The following is a 21,352-nucleotide window of genomic DNA, read 5'->3' as shown; positions in this document are numbered from 1 at the left end:
TGTCATAATTTTCATCTCTTCCAAAATTTCTATAATTCTTCATGCTTTCACAATATCATTCATCTTCCGTAGAAGATATTCAAATCAAAAAATTGAAGAAGAAAATCTACAAATGAGATGCAAAGTTGAATTGCATCACAAACTATGGTGAGGGTTAAGGAGCTTTAAGTAACCATGAACTTCTTCTAGGAACCTTGCTTGAGTTTTAAGTGAGGATTTATAGAGTTGTCTAGGTTATTTCTATCCTATTCTAGAAATGAACCAAAAATACAAAGCCTAAAATGAATCTTATTCTATTGTTTACAGTTTTATACAATTTTTATAGAGTCTAAGACTAGGATGTCTTATGTAGAGCTTGGAATTGACCTTTACTCTTAGTTGTGTGTATGGTGACCGGAAGAGTGAGGATGGTCCTCCATCACAAGATCTAATGATTTTTCTCTAATAATTTAGACTGAGATTTTTAAGAAGTTCAACAAAGACAAAGAAAATCAATTATGTTCACCACTATACATGAATTTTATCTATAAGATTAACTAAGTATGAAAGCTTGCATCTATGTTTAGAAAGAACACAAGAACACAAACAAGACAAAAGGGAATTTAGAGGTTGCAAAAATATAACACAAAAAGAAAATAGAAAAATTAAAAGACTTAGGAGAAGGAGAATTAGAGGAAATATGTGACTCCGTGCTTTTATAAGATAAACTCCAAATAAAAAATCATTACTTGACTCCTAAGAATCAAGATAAGATTTCAAGATTTTTTTATTTTTTTTTCACTCTGAAGAATTAAAATCTAGTCACAATTTCAACAGTACTAAAATCTAGTCACAATTTTAATATGTTAAAAAGTTTCTAACAAATGATAAGCATGACTATATATAGGATAATTGAAATGTATGGAGGGAGATTTTTATTCAAAATTCAAACTCTATTAGCTTTGCACCGAAAATTAAAGAGACAAGGGTCACACTTTCCTCACCTTCTCTTTACCCCTATGAAGTTACAAGTGCAACTCTCTATTAGGTTCGAATTAACTAACTAGATAACTATTCCACAATTTACTATTGTACAAAAAATATACAACAAAAGTGTTTCCTAAATTTTAAGTCCAAGAAATATAAAATAAGGAAAATAAAATTTCTTTTGGAGTAAGAGTTCTTTATTCATGTGTTTTTCTTATTTGTTTCTTCTTTTACTTTGTCATTCTTGCTCACTCACGTTTCATATTTGTTTCTCTTGAAAATATAGAATAGTATATTGCGTTTTCTTCCTGCATATCCATAGTTTTTTTTTTTACATTTCCATAAATTTTTAATTTTATAATTATCTTTCGAATTGTAGAGTTTAAAATATATTTCGAATATAGAATTTGAAATATATTTTTTATATTCAAAAATACTTTTTAACTTTACAATTTAAAATATAACTTTATATTTTAAATTGTAAAAATTAGAAGATAATTTTATATTCTAAATTATAAAATTTAAAAAATATTTTTTAAATTTGAAAATACCTTTTAGTCTTTAAAATTCAAAAATAAAATAATATTTTAAATTGTATAATTCAGAAAGTTTTTTTGAATTTTAATTTAAAATATATTCACTAAAAGTAAATTAACCTTAGTATTTTAAAAATAAATATGAAAGTACGGAAAGAATATACAAAGGTTTAGGAAGAATATATAGACCTGCAGGAAGAAAACCCCTACCCAACATCTCAAATTTCAATAAACTTATTTTAATGCTTGATAATTTCAAATTCAATAAAAAATAATCATTTATTCATGAAAACTTACGTAATACAATTCCCCTCTTGAATTCAGCATATATTTCATACATTTTTTCTCCCTGTTAAATAAGAAAACGACTAACTTATATGTCAAAAGTTGGTATTTTCTAACATAAGTATTCTAGTTTATTAAAATCATGCACACGTCACCAGGTGTCCAATAAATAAGTTTAAGAAGAAATCACTTTACTGCAGTGGATATACAGGAAATTAATGTAGGCATTAATTATATGTTCACAATATTCCCAATAGAACCGCTAAAATATTCATATCTACTATATAGTTCCCAATCGAATACACCATTCCGGATCTAAAAGATAAAGATGTATTCATCGCTTTCATTGCTAACATAAAGAGTCAAAGTAAAAGTTTAAAATAAATATGCCATAGAAGAAACAAATACACCTCAACCAATTAACACAAATAATCCCCACATGAAGGCCAAAAGTCCAGCTCTTGCTTAGATTGAGTTTAACTACATGATTTGACAAAAGGGTGGCTTGAGTTCCGTAACCGATGGCACAGTATTGTTTCAGTTCACAAGGATAAAAGCTTCACATCATGACAACCTAAGCTTGATGCCCTATATTTGCAGCATCCGAAAGAAGAAAATCCACTGCAATTGAAGGATGAAAGAAAAAAAATGGGTGCAATTGAATGAAACAACTTCTGGATTTTGTACCAATGAAGAACTTCACAACCTTCCCATCCACTGAAGGATACTGTCTTGAGAACAAAAATTGAAATTCTGCACACAAAATGAAAACCACAGTATTTTAGAAAGTTGCAGAACGCAAAATAAAAAGTGGAGTCAAAAGGGGGAAAAAAGATGCTTACAGAAAGATCAAAATCTGGAGTGTCTAATTCCAGCGTATCCAGGACAGAAATTCCGCAAGATTCGTTATCATTTCTAGCCATTTGGTTATCATAGAATGCTAAGTCATAGAGATTGCTGGAGTCTAATCCAGAATCATTTAACAGAGCAGAAGAATCTAAGATTTCCTTGCACAATAATATGTCGTCCAAGCCATCATATTCAATGTGTTCCACAGCTTGTGATTCGCCAGCTAACCATGCAGAACTGTCTAGATCGTGATTATCAGATATTGGGGCAAGTGATTCTCCAAGGATTGCCTTGGTATCCTAGTTCGTAAAAAAAGTAAATTTTAGTAAGCAAAAGAAGGTAGATGGTAAAAAAATAGTAAAACTGTTGCATAACTTCTGTACTCATTACTCACTAGAATTAGAACAAACTTCAGAGAAAATCAAGACACGTAAAACTTTTTGGGATGGCTGTTTCATTGGTAATATTATGGTTGGTTACTCTTTTCCGTTTGATTATTCTAAGAGATAATTGACCATAAACTGAAACTAATAATCATATTTAACTAATATGCATCAAATATAGCTACTCACCTGGGCAGAAGGCAGAGGTACAGTTTCATCAATGTAATCATCACAATCAGCCGAGTTTCCGGCACGAGGTGGATTGGGGGGGTTTGGTTTTGGAGTCCTTGGACCTGTTCTTGACACTATATTGTCAGGATCTTCAACCATTGGATTGCCCTCATTTTTCTCAGTCTTCTTTTGCTGTTGATAAAAAATTTTAGAAACCACATATTCACCTTCCTTTTCATCTTCTTCAGTCCCTAGATGATACTGGTGCATTACCCAGTTGGATTTGTAGGGTTTGAACCCACTCTTAGATCTTACATGAAGAACCATGATTTTCTTAAAGCCTTTGCAAATTCCATTTTCTATTATAGCTTTCGTCTTACCAGTCTTGTGCCAACGCCAATGTTCTTCAGTCACACCCTGTTGATGATGAATCTTTCTTCGCTTTCTTTGACCAGTAGCATAAGCATTGATTGTCCTGTGAAAGAAATGGAAATAACTCCCATCTTTCTTAGCACCTGAAGAAACAAAATAGACATAATTTGACGATAGTCAGAAACTTTAGGGGGTAAATTATAAAAAAGATAATCATGATTAGCAGTAACTGATATTTTTGGCAATCAAAGAATGTAGCCTTCCTTCAACCCTTATCACTGAAGTATTAAACATAGCTATCAATTAACATGGTTTGAATCTTGATTAGGATCAGATCTAAAGGGGGAAATTGAGATTTGACAAATATTCAACATTATGGATTATATTCTGCTTTCTTTAACCTTTTAAAAAAATGAACTTTAAGGTGCAGAAAGAATTCTAATTACATTAATGGGTCACTGAATGCTATTATCTATAATCCATTTCACAAGGGGCGTCTCCTGTCACTTACACATGTAATTGAGTATTTGATCAGTCTTCCTTCCAGATATTTTTCTGGTATGACAGGTTACTTTATTTTACAAGTTCATTTATCAATTCAGTATAATGGAAAGAGAGCAAAAGTTTATATATTTGAATTGAAAGCTAAAAGGGTCAGAGAATTCTCACCTTGAAGATTTTCTGGATGAGTGTAGCAAATACCTTGGTCTCCTTCCAGAGTTGTGATGAACTCGTTGATAAACATATCTGGCTGTGTGTTTCCAACACCACATTTTCCAGATAAATGTTCTAAGAGTTCTACATCAGAAGGATCAAACTTTACACCAAGAGGAAAGCCAGGCCACTCACCAGAAACCTGTATGCAGAGAAATATTCCTAATGAAACATCTCCTATCATTCAAATTCGTGCTAAACTTTTTCAAGAATTTAATCCACCTACAGAAGTAAAGTATGCAAACATTTTCACAAGCACATTACACATTTGTGTACCACGACACAAAAAAGAATGTAGGGTACAGAATAGCAGCATAAACATAATGAACTCAATAGTAACATGAAGAGCAGAGATGGCTTCTAATACTGTATTAATAGTGAATGTGCGAATTGGAGTAAGCTATGAATATAATTTTGAATTCCAACACACATACATCACTGTTTCCAATACGATAATGACAGTTAGGACATTCACGATATGCCCCACAATCCTTGATTTGATCAGCTGAAGATAGAGAATTGCTTTTCACTTTCTTTGCAAATCCTCCAAAGTCAATAAGCCAGCTCCTGTAGAAAAAATTAACAAATGTATTCTACGTCACCACTCCATAACCAACAAAATATCATGAAGAAACTTTAATACATTAATTGGATATAGTTAAAAAACGGCTGTTAGAAAACAAAAATCAATGTCTGTTGAAGAACCATATCAGTTACGAGGGCATAAGCAATTACGACATCAACATTTCATAAAAGAGACTCACATAATTCGGGCACTGGTGGATAAATGAAACTTGAATTTCATAGTTATTTATTTTATCAAAAGTGAATAAGCTTCTTTCCATCATTAAAAGACAAAACACTCAGTTATTTAAGAATGTCAAATTCATATTCTGAATACCAAGCATGGGTAAACAAAGAAAATCATGCAAGAAGTGACAGAATATGAGGGAATCGCGGGAACAGAACACAATGCTTTGGTACAGTGTTATGAGGGAAACAGAGAATAGACATGCAAGGGCAAGGTGCAGATGAGTAGTGTTATGTACTACAACGACATAAATAAAATCATTAGTAATCGGATGCAAATCCTGCTCCCTGACGCATGACAGACATAATATTCCATAGAACGTGCAAAATGTAGATTTCACTCTTGATATTCTCAATAGAAAAAAAAACAGTCATACCAAAAGGCTTATTTGAGGATCGAATGGCCAAAAACAATAAAAACAGCAACAAAGCTCAAGATGTAACTTCTTTCACTCATTGTCCATATTAAGAAGAAAATCGTTACAAGAAGTTCCCCTGCGCCATTCAGTTTATTTTCTATTGTGTTTCTCTTGTTACTCAAAGCCACACGCCCTCAACAAAAATGGGAATATCACAATACCCTCAAACAATAATTTCAAAACATGAAAAAAAAAAAAAAGCATTCATATTCATCATTGGCCATCATCACCCCAGAAGACACAACAACAAAAACTCTGCCACGCCCTATACTGCACAAAATCCCTTTTTCCTCAAAACTCAACCATATCCATGTTACACCCACAGAAGAAAAAAAAAAGAAAGGAAGCAGCTTTAGAAACAAAACGTATCTCTGCCACACCCATACTGCACAAAATCCCTTTTCCTCAAAACTCAACCATGTCCATGTTACACCCACAGAAGAAAAAAAAAAAAAAAAGTAAGCAGCTTTTGAAACAAAATGTATCTCTCCAACTTCAGAAACGAAATCTTTGCTGCCAATGTTGGATTCACTGATTCTGAACTTACCTAGCCATTGTATCGAAGAAGAACAAAAAGCAAATTCAATAGAGAAGTTCAGCGTATTCGGCAAGGAGAAAGCGACAGCGTAAGTGAGCGGGAAATTCCTCTAAGGGGTTTGTTGGAATTGGTATGGAAGAGTCTGGGTGTCCGAACCTGTGCCTCGTCCTGGGTGTTTTGCAAACGAGCCTGTGGTTTGGGGGGCCCCAATTTTGGCCCAACGGTGTGAAATAGAATGCGTAGTAGTAACTTCGAAAACCGAGTAAACGCAATTACGAACCTTGCTCATCAAGCTAAAGCTACTAAAGATGGTACCGCTGTTAAGTATCCTTCTATTTTCCAATTTATCGCTCCCAAGGAGACTTCTAGCTTAACATGTTACACCTAGATTGCTTTCATAAAATATTAATTTAATAAGAAATGCTATTTTGAACTCTCCATTTTAATCATATATATATATATATATGATAAAAACACATATGATTACCGATAGTTACCCAAAAATTCAATAAATAAACTCACGTGCTATTGGAGTAATTATTTGTTTTAATGAAAGCGATATGATAGTAATTATTTGCTATTTATTTTAATTTAGAATATTTATCTCACTGTTCACTTTATTACTCAATGGAAGCCTATTTAAAAAATGTCGGACTTTTTTTTTGTATTTGCATGAATATTTTTTAAAAAAAATTATTGAATTTTTTTAATTAGATTATTGAAAATAAATTATTTAAAATAAAAATTTAATCAAGTATAATCTAAATAAATTTCACAATAAATATTTTTATAAATAAAATTAATCCTTTTAAAACAAATAAATTTAAATAAGTTATGTTGCAAAATATAAGTTTAAATAAAGTTAATTTTTTCAAAAATAATTTTAATTTTATTAGTACAAATAAAAACATAAATCTCTAAATTCAAATTTATAACACTCATACAATTTTAATGTTTTCTTAACCAATAATTATACTTTGTTCACTTCATTCTAAAAAAAATATTCAAATAAAAATAAGGGTAAACAGAGCATTCAGTTAAAATAAGTAATGACGTATTTTAATTTTAGTATAAAAAAAAAATCTTAATACACCAAATATAATTTTGTTTTTGAATTTTAAATTTGAATTTTAGTGATTGAGGTAATTTAGTATGCATTTAGTCTTTAATAATTGTAAGTGCATTCATTAAAAGGAAAAATTAATGTTATTATGCAATTAACTTTGTAATTATTTTAACTCCACTAAGTATTTCAAATTCACAATTTTGACTATATATTAATGGAAAGTTAATTGTATATTAAGAGAAGGTTAATGTTAATTCTTCTTTTAATAAACACATGTGATAGTTATTAAAGATGAAACACATATTCAATTACCTCAATCAATTAAGTTTAAACAAAACTAACGAAATCAAAGCTTTTATACTAAGTTTTTTTACTTATTGTATATGTTAATACTTGTTCTACTCAGCTGAGTGTCTACCCTAAAAATAATTAATAATGAGTAGCAACTATTCATATTACTACGATATCCACGTGTACACATTAATAAATTTGTATTAAAATAATTGATTATTCTTCTTACTAAAATTTGGAAACAGTTACAACATTAAAAACATTTACATATTTAATCAGTTAACTAAGCTAATAATCAATTATTTTATTATGAAATCTATCATGAATAGTTTAATCAAGCACATAAAAACTTAATTGATTAATGAAGCCATAAAACTTTTTTCTAATAATTTTAACCTTAAGAAAACAATTTTCTTTGAATTGGTTTTAGTATATTGATGCAATAATGATTCTTGAGTTTTGGATGATTTGATGAAAGGTAGTGGAAGACTTGTTTAAATCAATGGAAGAAGCATTGAATGGCCCAGGAGGAGTACGGGTTTGGGCGTAAGTTTTCTAGGTGCAAGGGTCAACTTCCTTGTGTTTTTATGGATTGAGCAACAAAAAACTTATATGAAGAACCACATGTCTAGATAAAACAATTTTATCTATATTGGTCTCCAACTATCTTGTACATTTAGATAAATCATGATCAAACATTTCGCATGAGGAGCAAAATGAAGGCAACTTCACATATTCAGTATTTTCAATGAAAGGAAAGTCATATCTTTCCATCAAAATTTGATTCGACAAGGTTGATAACATCTCAATATGAACTACAACCCTATCCAAAAAATCTTCTAGAATTATTCATTGTGTAATCATCAAGTTTAGCGAAGTACCAACCCCTCTAACTATAAAAAATAGTTTAAGGTCGTCAATATTACAATGGGAGACCATGAATCCTAACCCAACATTGGGTTTTGGTAAGCTTCAAGGAAGTATGGAGAAAATCTTTCATCCAAGCTAAAACTCTAAAATCCTCAGAATTGAGATTCCAAGACCCCTACATGGACTCTCCTCGTATCCTCAAGGGATTCAAAAGCAAACTCATAAAAAAAAATTCCAAGGGGAATATCCCTTTATGGGCCTAACGAATTCTAAGCAATAAAGTTTTTTGCAAAAATCTAAATGAGTTAGAGGTTTATCACCTTTAGCTAGAATAATCCTACCATAAAGATGATTTTTGCATTCTTCCAGACCAGCTAGATAAACATCTTTAGGAATTTGAACAACAAATAATTCACCCTTCATACGCAATTGCACAAAGGCCTTCTTTTTTGCTGGACTTGCATAATAAATCTTTTTATCTAAAGGTGAACCTTGATCTTTGAGAGACTCCCAAAAAATTAATTATTTTATAATGTTGTATTTACATTAAAATATTTCTAATTAACTTACATAAATATTTACCAAGAAAATGTTTTTTAATTTAATTAAAAAAGATGGACATATTATATTTATAAACACATTTTTTTATAAAATTTAATAAAAAATTATTTTAATAATTACAATTACTTTTTTTATAATAATAAGATGAATTTTCCATAGTGTATAGAGAGAATACACATTTAATAATTTCTATCGTAATTTAAAAAAAAATATATTAGAAATATTAAATATTCTAGTTAATTTACTCTTAATTAATTATTTTATAATGTTTTATTCACATTCAAATATTATAATTAGCTTACATTAATTTTTACAAGGAAAATGTTTTTTTATTAAATTCAAAAAGGTGGATACATTATATTTATGAACATAATTTTTTATAAAATTAATAAAAAAATTATTTTAAAAATTACAATAATTTCTTTTTAATTTTTGTTATCCTAATAAAATATGTGTTTTCCATAATGTATACAAGAGAGAATACACATTTAATTTTTTTCATAGTAATTATTATAATAACTATATTAGAAATATTTTAATTTGAAAGTTACTTTACTCTTATTTAATTATTTTATACTGTTGTATTTACGTTTAAATGTTTCTATTTAACTTAAAAATATATTTATTGAGAAATATTTTGTTATTAATTTCAATAAGATGGACACATATTATATTTATGAACATATTTTTTTATAAAATTTAATAAAAAATATTTTTTTGAATAAAACTTAATGTTAGACATCCTGACATTACATAAAAAAATATTATTAAAAAAAAAAAAAACAAGTATGGGGGACTAAGTCAAAATCCATATAAAAGTGAATTACAAATCTAAACATAGGTTTTTAACACTTTGTAAGAAAAAACCCAAAGAGAAACTACGAAGCAAAGAACCAAAATAACACCTATAGATGAAGATCTGCAAAGACTTTCTGATAAAACTCAAATAGCCAAGTAGATGACCAAGGACACAAGAGACATTTCATACTTTGATCAATCATCTCAGCATCCAAGACAAGGTCCTGCCAAATTTCGGAAGGATCTCAGCAGAAGAAGGAATGGGCATAGACCAGAGTATCAAATGTTCTTTCTTCTGGTCTTCTTACAAGACAAAAATGTTTGTAAATAAATTGGACTCACTTTGGGACTCCAAATAGAAAATAAGCTAAAGTAGGTTTACATAGCATAAATAGGAGTGTACTTATCAAATTGGGTTTGTGTCAAGTCCTTTAGGTTAGGAAGGTAGCCCTATCTTCTAGAAGCTAAGACTAGGGGCGACATTAACCAAGGTCAACACCCTAGGTCGCCCCTCTCTTCTTCCATTCTTACCTCTCACCCATCTTGCCCACCAAGGCACCCCTCCCTATAAATAGGACATTGAATTTTGAAATAGAAAGGAAACTCTCCAAGAGTGATTAATAAGCTCAGTCTCCTAGTATTTTGGGTCTTATCTTGAGTTGTGTGAACACTTCAAGTGGCGGATCTTCCTCACTTATCTTGGGGTTTCCCACCCTCCAAGTGGCGTGACCATTCTCTCCATTCTCCATAAGCTTCCTTCACATTTTCTCCTTTCCTTCCTTTCATTTACGCCATTTACATTCCTTCTTTATGTTCTTGTTTATGTCTTTTCCATTTGGTCATCTTCATTCATTATTTGCTTCATTTGTTCTTTAAGTTCGTGTCCAGTGGGGATCTTCTTTGGGTTCTCACCTTACATTGCTAAAAATAAAAAATCATAAACAAAATGCAACCCATAAAATGTGACAAACTAAAATCAACTCACATCATTTTCATTCCTTATTAGCAGACATCTTAAAACCTTTCATAGGATGTCCATGCCTCCTAATAATTTTAACCACATCATCTCCATTATCACTGAGAGGTTGTCCCATATCAGCCTCACCATTCAAAGACATAGCAACAATTTCACATTTTTTTCAAGAACAAAACAACACCCGAGGAGAGGATCGCATTAGACTCTAGAGCAACATCTGCATTAGGCACAATAGTAAAAAAGAGTAGGCTTTTGAGTGACAACATCAGACACCAAAGCAACATCTAGAGGAACATCTGTTAGACCATGAGATGAAACATTTTTTTTCCAAAGGCAACTCAACTTGCATAGTGCAATTGGTTCCTACCACTACATTCTTCAAACCTGAAAGGGATTCAAAATAATTTTGCAAGGCCAAATCACTAGAGACATTTTCATATGGAACTTTTTGTAAGCAATAGGCAAGGATTCCTATTCTTGTAGCAAATCTTCTGACTCGTGAACACTCTCCAACGAAGGCATATCAACAAAAATACCATCTTCAGATCTGGACTCAATCCCTATCTCATCAATAGGGTTAACAACAACAAATAAATCCTTATTGAATTTTTGAACAACAACATCAATAGTAACAACAAGAGCTACAACAATATCCTTAACAAATATAACAATATCAGAATTTAGAACATTCTCAACGGATTGTAAAATTGACATGTCCCTGATTTCCCTCTTTTGAGAAACATCTTCTTGTTGATTATTAGAGATGCTAGCTTCCATGGACTGAGCAACAACAATCTTATATTGAACAACCATAGGTTTAGGCAAAACAATTTTACATGTATCAGTCTTTAGTTATCTCCTACATTTAGATAAATCATGACCAATTATTTTGCATGAGGATCAAAATGGAGGAAAATCCTCTTATTCAATATCCTCAATGAAAGCAAAGTCAGGCCTTTCTACCAATATTTGATTCGGCAAGTTTGATAACTTATCATTATCAACTAGAACCCTAGCAAAAAATCCTCTAGATTTATTCATTGTGTAATCATCAAAAGTTAGTGGGGTATGATAAGTGTCACATTACAGTAATATTTCATATTAAAATACAGGCACTTATGAATATTTATTGATAAAATAACTATAATTTAACCCCTTGATTTATGAATTTAAACATTTTTACATATTTTGTGATTATAATATGAATAAAAACGATTTCTTCTCAAATTTGTGTTAATTTCAGGATTCTAGGGGAAAATGGAGATGAAATGGCTAAAGGGGAACATACAAGATGAAAAGGGAATGGTGGAACGCTCAAAACTCACCTAAGCCAGAAGCACTCTAGAGGAACTTGCCCAATCTCGCCTAGGCGAGATCACTCCATAGAAGTTGGGATTTTTCTCGTCCAACTTGCCCACGCAAGCCCAATCACGCTTAGGCGAAAAGTCACTTAGCCCAAACCCAACTAGGTTAAATATGAGGCGTGAGACACAATCCTAAAGATCATTGGGAGAATAGAAGGTGATAAAAAACCCTAAAGGAGGCAGTTGTCAAGAAGAAACATCATGAATCTTCTTTTCTTACTTTCCATGATTGTAATGGCCAACATTAGTGGTTAATTCTACCATTTGGGATTGAGAGTAATTTGTTCAAAATCTTATGTATTGAGGTGATATTTAAATATAATATTATGTTTTTGATTGATGATTGATATTGTCATTTTATTCTTAATGTTTGTTTTATCATAATTTTGATCATTAGATTTGACTGAAAAATACTTCTAAGCATCTGACCTAAATGATAATACTTAACATATTTGAATACTTGGAATATATTTGAAATTTTAATTGCTATCAATATTTGCTTGTAAGGATAAAGAGTTTTTATAAATATACAAGGAATCAATATTTAGAAGATTATCTTAATAATTTTATATGCGAGAAATCAATCATGAATAAATTTTATATGGGCATCAATATCAATCAAAGATAGAATATTATTATGCTTTTCAAAATACAAAAGAGTGAGAATGATGAAACCCAATCTCAATTTTCCTAATTCAATCAACCAACTCTTTACTTTGCTTTTTTTTACAATTCTTGCAATCTGACATACAACAAACATCCAACAAAATTTAATTATTGTTTTCTCTTTAGTGAATATTTTACTTGAGAATTCAACTATTCCTTGTGTGTTTGATATCTGTCATTAGGAAAAATTATTACTTTTGACACAATATGCTTCTCGTAAAATAGTCATGAGGGTACCAACCCCTCTAGCAATATAAAAAATAGCTTATGGCCATCAATACTCCAAAGGGAGTTCATGAATCCTAACCCAACATTGGGTTTTGGTAAGCTTTAAGGAAGCAGGAACAAAATCTTTAGACCAAGAAAAACTCTCAGAAACCTCGGATAAAGATTCCAAGACCCCCGACAAAGGCTCTTCTCATATCCTCAAATGAATCAAAAGCAAACTCGTAAAACCCTTTTCTAAGAGGAATAACCCTCCAAGGGCCAAACGAATTCCAAGGAATATTAAGTTTTTTGCAAAAATCTAAATGAGTTAGAGGTTTATCACCTTTAGCTACAATAATCCTACCATGAAGGTGATTTTGGCATTCCTCCAACCAGATAAACATCTTCAGGAATTTGAACTACAATTAACTGACCCTTGACACACAGAGCTACAATTGTGAGAGATGAATGGTACAAGCATTATTCAATGCTTGCACAAAGGTCTTCTTTTTTGCTTGATTCATAAAAGAGATCTTTGTATTTGAAGAAGAACCTTGATCTTTGAGGCATCATGTTAAGGTTTTACAAGAAAGGGGTGATCTAAGAGATCATAGGGCTTTGCATACTGATAGAGAAAAACATCTTTCAACGAATAAAAGGTTAAACAACTTTTCTAGTTTGTTAAATGAACACAAATAATTATTGGGAAGCTTGGCGCATAGAAAGCTTTGAACAAAAAGTTAACTGCATTTTGATAACTCTTGATGACTTCTTGTTTTTCTTCACTTTGGAAGACTTCTGTATATAGGGAGTTGAGAAAATAGTTGTTGCAAATCATTTTCTACATGTTGAGAAGCTTCACTTCAAATCTTCATCTTAAAACATTCGTATGTCTACAAAAATGATAAAGAGGTACATTAAGTGCACTCCAAGCAACATTAAATGCTTATATCTTCTTTAAACAATATCTTGATAATTGGCATGACTTATCAATCCTCAACTAAAGAGATTTCACCCGAACTATAGTAAAGCATAGGATCATACATGTAAAATAGCCTTCCCAAAGTTTACAAAAGACATATAAGGATGTGTGTTATCGTGGAACATCTTTAACACATCCTTCAAGAGATCTTTAATGTTGACAAGAGCTTTACGAGATCTTTCTGGTAGACATGAAAATGAGAACATTATCTGCAACCAAAAAATTAGCTCGGAAAGAATTTCAAAGAAGCTTCATGTTAGGCATCCTGCCATTACTTGAAAAAGTATTATTAAAAAGAAAAAAAAAACAGAACAAACAAGTATCGGGGGACAGGCCAAATCCCATAAATAAGAAAGAACTACATCTAAACCAATCAGAACATAAGTTTTTAAAACCTTTTAAGAAAGAATCTTGAAGAGCCTATAAATGAAGATCTCAAAAAAGCAAGAGCTCTTATTTCTTATTAACAAACATCTTACAACCTTTTCTAGGACGTTCAGGCCTCCTAGTAGGTTTAACAACATCATCCCCATTATCACTAAGAGGTTGTCCCATATCAATCAGCTCACCATTCAAATACTTAGCCATAATTTCACGTTCTTTTAGGAAGAAAGCAACACCTAAAGAGATTAGACTCCATAGCAACATCTGCATTAGTCACAATAGTCAAGAGAGTTAACTTATGAGCGGCAACATCAGGCACTAGAGCAACATCTACAGGAACCGTTGTTAGACAATGGGATACAACCTTTTTTTCCAAAGCCAACTCAACTTGGGTAGTGTAATTTGTCCCTACCACAACATTCTCCAAACCTGGAAGGGAATCAAAACAATTTTGCAAGGTCAAATCATTAGAGATAGTTTTAGATGGAACTCCTTTGTCAGCAATACACAATGAGTCATTTTCTAGTAGCAAATCTTTTGACTCATGAAAACTCTCCAATGAGGGACATATCAACAACAATATCATCTTGAGATCCAAACCCAGTCCCTATATCATCAATAGGGTTAGCAAGAAAAAATCTTTATTGACTTTCTGAACAACAACATTAACAGTAGCAACAGGAGGTACAACAATATTCTTAAGTGATACAACATCAAAATTTAGAACATTTCAGTAGATTGTAAAATTAGTTTTTTCCCTATTTCCCTCTTTGAGAAACGTGTTCTTGTTGGCTATTAGAGATGTCGCATAAGAGATTTTTGTATTTGAAGAAGAACCTTGATCTTTAAGGCATTCCCAAGAAATTTGAAATCCAAAATTTTCCATACCTATCTCACAACATTCCAATAATAAACGAAAATGGAGAATATGGAATCAACTTAAAGAATTTCACTAAGTGCAAGACTACCTCAAAAACTCTTTTCGTATCATCTAACGAGGACTTTATTATCAGACAAACAAGAGAACACATATATCATCTAAACGAAGCACTTGCATCTCACATAATTTATTTAAATTATCATTTTACAAACAAAACATAATCTCTACTTTATTGTTTATTAGCACTTAATTAAAATCAACAAGAGTCGGTTGGTTTTTACGCTAAAATTTTTTATTTACTTTTCTTCCATGTACCTTTAGAAATCTCATTTAGTGTTATATAGAAATTTAGATATTTCTACATTTGATTGCTAAATACTATTTAATATATTTTTAAATGAATATTTTTTACATAGTTCTAATTTCAGTCTAACATACTTCAATGCATATATACTAACATTTTCTGTTAAATTACTCTTTTTATGGTAATTGAATGTTTCTTAATTTAAAATGGGATTAAAATTTAAATATAATTTTTTCAATATTAAAACTAAATTTTCTCAGGTGTATTGTTTATTTTACTGCTATAATAAAAAATTATGATTTTTATTAATATAATTTCATTTTTAATTAATTGATTAATACCTCAATTGTAATTAATAATGTTTCAAACTATTCTTAAAATTTCTAAGAAATTTATACTTTCTAATACAATTTTAAATATTTATTTTAATTTTCTTATCATAAATAATTATAAAGTAACATAATTTTTTCCTTTATTATTTTATACCATTAAATTTTCATATAAATCATTATTAACAATAAAAATGTATATTAAAAATTAAATTAATAACAATATTAATTTAATTTTTAATTTTCAATTTATTATTTTAAAAAATAAAAATAGAAAAGTACTTTTTCTCCATTACTTTTAGTTTTTTTAATTACTAAAAAATTTAAAGAAAAATAAAATTTTGGTTATCCGATAACTTAATTTCAGTTGGTTTTGGACCACGGTGACAATGAATAAAAGTGAAAATTCAGTTCCTTGATTATTAAATTCCGACTGAACAGTGTTGGTTTTTATAAATAGATTGGGTTTGAGTTTACTGTGATAAAATATTTAAAATATAAAGCATATTTGTAAAAAGAAAATTGAAAACTATTTGCTATTAGTAGACTGCTGAGGTAAAAAGGATGATTTAAATATTTTTGAGAACGAGTAACAACCATGCTAGCTTCATAAGGGATGTGGGGCCACAAAATTCCTTCCGTAACAGTGGAGGCACGTTAAATGGTATGGTGGTAATAATATTAGAAGGTATTTAAAAAGTGGGGTTTGGTTGTTCAAATCTGTCTTTGTTGGGTGTCACTGTCTGTGTTGTGTGTGTCTCCACTCGTCCATTTTTTCGAAACCGAAAATGAAATGGGATATGCAGATGGAAGAAATCGAAGCCATTCTCGAAAAAATTTGGGACCTCCACGACAAGCTCAGCGACGCAATTCACTCGGTTTCCAGATCCCACTTCCTCACTTCCCTCAAAACCCTCAAAAACTCTTCGCCCCTTCCCAATTCTGCCGCTAACGCCGCTGCTGACAGCTCGGGTTTCGTCTTTGTTAAGGACTTCCGACCTGCCGACGACGATGACGACTCCGCCGTTTGCGAAGCCAAGAGTCTCAACGCCATACGCACTGCGCTCGAGAACCTCGAAGACCAGCTCGAGTTCTTTCATGTGAGCTTTTTTTTCCCCTTTTCTATCTCTTTGTTTTTTTTTTTTTTTTCTCGTTTTGTTATAATTTCTCTGCTGTTATATGACTTGAAATTTGTTGAAATTGGATGTTAATTCGTTTCCGGTTGTTTTCCTTTGCTTGCCCCGTATTTTGGTTCGAAGACTGGGCGTTGTTAACGATTTGTAATGTTTGAATGTTTGAACATAATATCCGGTTTGAGCGTTCTCTTCGCCGATGCAGAACAGCCGAGTGAGGGTGGTTTTTTTTTTTTTTATAAGTCCTAGAATTCATTAGTGATGAAAATCCTAACCTGAGCACAAAATTTGCCTAATTTTGCTATGTTGTATCTTTTTGAAAAGTAGAGGCTTTGCTTTAAATTGCGTCAGTTTTGATTTGGAAAATGTTGTTTACGAATTGTTATATCTTTATTGAGCCGGTTTAGTTTTGAGTTGGACATTAGGACAAATGGACATGATCCTTAGGTGTGACTTGAGGGAAAGGAAGAAGCATGTTAAGAACCAGATATTTTATTAATAAGGTTCCATTCAATTAAAGAAAAGTAAAATAAACATTAAAAATTATGCCCTGCATTAAGTGTTTTAATGAAATTATTTATGGACTTCTTTGTTTTTATGGTGGCAATGATATTGTTTATGGATGCTTATCCCTTCCAAGGGTTCTGAAACATCTTCTTTGTAATGGAAATCATTTTTGAAGTGAAAGTCATTTGTTTGTTAAGGAAGAGAACTGAAGTTATGTTTTCATTCTGTTTTGTAGACTTTGTACTACATTTTGGTGTTTGGGTCATTATATTAAATCTATTGCCATGGTTCCCCAATCCTGAGAATTCGCTTTAGGGTTTCATCTATTTATTTGCCTCTTTGAAATTTCAGTCCTTCTTTCTTTAAATTTAATCTATTTAGGGTTTACTACCTATGTTTCTTTCACTCTATGATTTCTATAAAATTGGCCCCTTTTGTTGTGGACATTATGTTTCTACTATCCAAGTGTTAGGAAATATCAAAGAATGAAATTGGAAATCTTTTTAATTTGGTTTGTAGTGGATTTTAACTCCTTTATGTAACTTCTCATTACCTATGTTTCTTCTGCTCCTTTTTGTAGTTGGTTCGTTAAGTGGTTAAAGGCATGTCATGGTTGTATGTTGGGAGTTTTATGCTAGACCTTTTTTACTACATCATTCCTATTAGATTTTCCAAAATCTGAACAAAAATACTAGGCCAAAGTGGATCAGTTTTCTCATCAAAATCTTGCCAGATAGTCTTCGCACATTATACAATTTTCTTGACCTTTTAAGAAAAGAAAGTTAATGGGCATCTATCTTAATAAGTGGGTCTATGTCTATCTTAACCTCTAAAAAAGTGACTTGTATGGTGATGTTTGCATCCCACTTGTATATTATATTTTGGTTTTATTCTTAGTTGATGTGAGATTTCTAACCGGACATAAAATGAACTAACAATATAGAAACTTGCAATAGGCATTGTCTTTCGGCTAGTTTCTTCCGGAACTTTACAAGATTTATTAATCAATTAATTAAAAGCTTACCTTTTTTAGTACCGTCTTTGTTTGGTTTTATGTTGGATGATATTTTTATGGGAGTCTCTAATTTGGAACTTCATTCTATATGTAGACAATTCAAACCCAGCAGCGTGTTGAGAGAGATGCTGCAATTGCACGCTTAGAACAGAGCAGAATTGTTCTTGCAATGAGGCTGACAGAACACCGTGGTAAAAAGTATAAAGTCATTGAAGAAGCTCTTGCTTTTATCGGCGATGTGCATGATGCAGGCTGCCTCGTCGCTCCTGATATTCTTCTTTATGGACAACCAAACTGTTCGGCTGGGAATTTTGCGACTGTGAAAGCGAAGAGATCTAATATTCTTATGAACATTTTTGTCTCAAGTTTCAATTTTGTGAAGAGATCTCTTGGATTGGATCATATGGGCGGAATAGTGGGAAATGCTGCTTTGGTTGCAATTAGCATGATAGCTTTGCTTCATTTACATCAGGTAGCTAATCATGAGCAGTCTTTTAGGCTAGAAGATAGAGTTCACAGCAACAAAACAACCGTGAGAAGAACGAAATTGGTCGGTTCTTCTTCGTCTGATTCTTGTAATTTGGATGTATTGTTAGCTAGAGGTTAGGATTAACCTCTATCTCTGATAAACTGATGAGTGGTTTATGTTTTCAGAGTGTTATATTTTTTTTCTTCATTTTTGTGCTCTTTGTCCTTTATTTTTCTCCTCGGTGGCAAAGGATACCCGAGACTGAGGCACAAAGCTTGTTGTCACTTGAGCGTCGTCTTGATTTTTGTTGCCACTGGAAATTTTCAAAGTGACATTGCAGCTTCGGTTGTTTCCACCTGAAAAGTTGCAATATATATAGGTCGTGTTTGGTGCATTCCTTGTTGAGGTGCAGATGCTTGAAATATTATGGTTAGTTGGATCAACTCAGAAGATTCTTTCTTCTACGCATTGTCATCTATGATAAACTACTGCGCAATTTTTGTCAGCTTTAGTTGACGGAATGTGAATGCCTTACACCTTATTTTTTCTTGTTACCATCTATTTTGTGAATACTTCTATGTTTCAGTGAAGGAAATTGATTATGAGACTGATGGCGAATGGATTTGGACTTGAATCGACCGTTTGAGTTTTGATTACATTTTTATCGCCTATTCTATCCACTGCAATTGGAGTTAGAGTACAATTACGCGGAGTTTAAAATTAAGTAGTTTGTTATATTTAATTCACAACTTAGACATTAAAACTTATAATTTCAAGAAATATAAAAATCAGAATTAATATATTAATTTTATTTTCATTGTGCTTTGTGCTACAATTATTATCGGATAATCTAATACTGCTTATCATTAGCCACGTCTCCTTTACGCCTTACCTTGAACTACTATTTATGTGTGACAGTCCGTCATAAAGTTCTAATTTAATTTTAGAAACATGGTATTTTATTTTAATATTGTATTTAATCCAAACCTTCAAACAAACAAAAAAAGTTAAATTTAACATTACAGGTAACATTAAAATCGATATCAGAATCCGATTAGCGAAACATTACAAATATTTTTTTTATATATAAAATGCTGATTTCTTTACGTTTTTAATCTGAACCCAAACTAAAAAAGCCTTATTTTAACCTCTCAAATTTAATAAAATATGGTTTTAATCTCAAAATATAGTGCTCAAAAAATTGTTTTTTAATAACTCAAATTTAGTGTTGAAGGATTAAAAATTGTATTATTTTTTTCAATTTTAAAGAACTAAAACCTATTTTTTAGATTTAGAAGACCAAATTCAGAATTACCTAATAATATTAAAGGCTAAAATTGTAATCAAGCCTTAAATGTTCTTTGGAGATTTAGAGGAATTTGCTTTCGGTATTCCAAATTTTTTTCATGCACCTCCATATTTTAATTTTTTTATTCTTTTTTAGTATATTTGAAATATTATTTCTTGCATTGGTTGAAATATTACTATCAAACCTCCTACTTTGAAAGAAGTTAAGAAGGATAAAATAAAAATGAATCAAAAAGAGAAAATGAGAAGAAAAGTGAGAAAAAGAAAAATAAAGAGAGAGTTAAAACAAGCCTTTTCATCTCCCCAAGAGAAGTTAAGAAGGTAATTTTGGCTTTATTTCTTATCCTTATAGGTGTCTGCAATCCTCTCTGATGTAGTCCAAGATTTTGGTTGAAGGAGTGAATGGAGAGGCAACATAATGGAGTGAAGTTAAAGACACTGAATGGTAGAGAGGTGCTAGGGTTCGTGAGAATTTGGAGGTGCAATGAAGGGGAAAGAGGTTTGACCAACTTTCCTTATAATCACTAGGCCAAAGAGGCTCACTAGTAAGAGGGATTTGGGAGAGAATGATTGTTCAATTTCAGAACTAGTCATTCATTAATTGCAAATTTTCATACATGTGTGAATTTTAGGGTTTTTATAGATGAAGGTAGCTTGCTTTTAAGCTACCATAACTCTAGTTAAGTAGACTTAACTATGGTGAGTATGGTGGATTAAGGAAGTCGTATGCACTATTCTAATGTGCTTTAGAAGCCCTTACTTGTGTTACAAGTTAGAGTTTCTAGAGTATCCTTATTTCATCTATAAAAAACTCTTTTAGGCAAAGTAAAAACATGGATCCTAGACAAGTTATTTCTACTATAGATACAAACAGTTCATATGTCTTTTAATCCTGTGTATGGTGGCTTTGGATGGTCCTCCATCAGGTTCCCTCCCTTCAAAAGGATTTTTTCTCAGATCCGGTTGATAGTGCCACCTTATGTGAGGAAAATGGCTTTAAGTTCCTCCTGGTTCAATCCACCTTAAAAGAACAAGAAAGAGAATAAGGATACAACATAAGGAACTATAGATGATTAGAGTCCAGAAGATATGTTGTTTGGATTGTTGAGAGATTTTGTTGTTGTTTTTATGTCTTGGGGGAATAGAAAAAGAGTGTAAAGGAAAAGTACCTGTCAATGAAGATGAATTAGGAAGACACA

The 21,352-nt window shown here is 31.4% G+C and overlaps 2 protein-coding genes across 3 annotated transcripts; one reads left to right on the top strand and one right to left on the bottom strand.

The window, feature by feature from the left end:
- Window positions 1-2,099: 2,099 nt before the first annotated feature.
- Window positions 2,100-6,362, bottom strand: LOC137826708 (SUPPRESSOR OF GAMMA RESPONSE 1). Of its 2 annotated transcripts, none has more exons than XM_068632797.2 (6): window positions 6,053-6,362; window positions 4,711-4,843; window positions 4,232-4,418; window positions 3,209-3,705; window positions 2,630-2,935; window positions 2,100-2,540 (listed from the first exon to the last, which is right to left on the bottom strand). In XM_068632797.2, exons 1-6 carry the CDS (start codon window positions 6,058-6,060, stop codon window positions 2,487-2,489), a joined length of 1,185 nt encoding a protein of 394 aa, XP_068488898.2. In that variant the 5' UTR covers window positions 6,061-6,362; the 3' UTR covers window positions 2,100-2,486. The 2 variants fall into 2 exon arrangements, with proteins under 2 accessions (XP_068488898.2, XP_090150752.1); XM_090294626.1 differs by lacking the exon at window positions 6,053-6,362 and adding an exon at window positions 5,464-5,947.
- A 10,050-nt stretch (window positions 6,363-16,412) lies between these two features.
- Window positions 16,413-19,483, top strand: PDV1 (plastid division1). Its single transcript, XM_068631523.2, has 2 exons — window positions 16,413-16,821; window positions 18,471-19,483. The coding sequence occupies exons 1-2, from the start codon at window positions 16,510-16,512 to the stop codon at window positions 18,981-18,983; spliced, it is 825 nt and encodes a 274-aa protein (XP_068487624.1). The 5' UTR covers window positions 16,413-16,509; the 3' UTR covers window positions 18,984-19,483.
- Window positions 19,484-21,352: the final 1,869 nt, after the last annotated feature.

The sequence above is a fragment of the Phaseolus vulgaris genome, chromosome 8 (genome assembly GCF_051622355.1).
Source record: "Phaseolus vulgaris cultivar YP4 chromosome 8, ASM5162235v1, whole genome shotgun sequence".
Lineage (NCBI taxonomy): Eukaryota > Viridiplantae > Streptophyta > Magnoliopsida > Fabales > Fabaceae > Phaseolus > Phaseolus vulgaris.
This window is presented reverse-complemented; position numbering and strand designations above follow the sequence as displayed.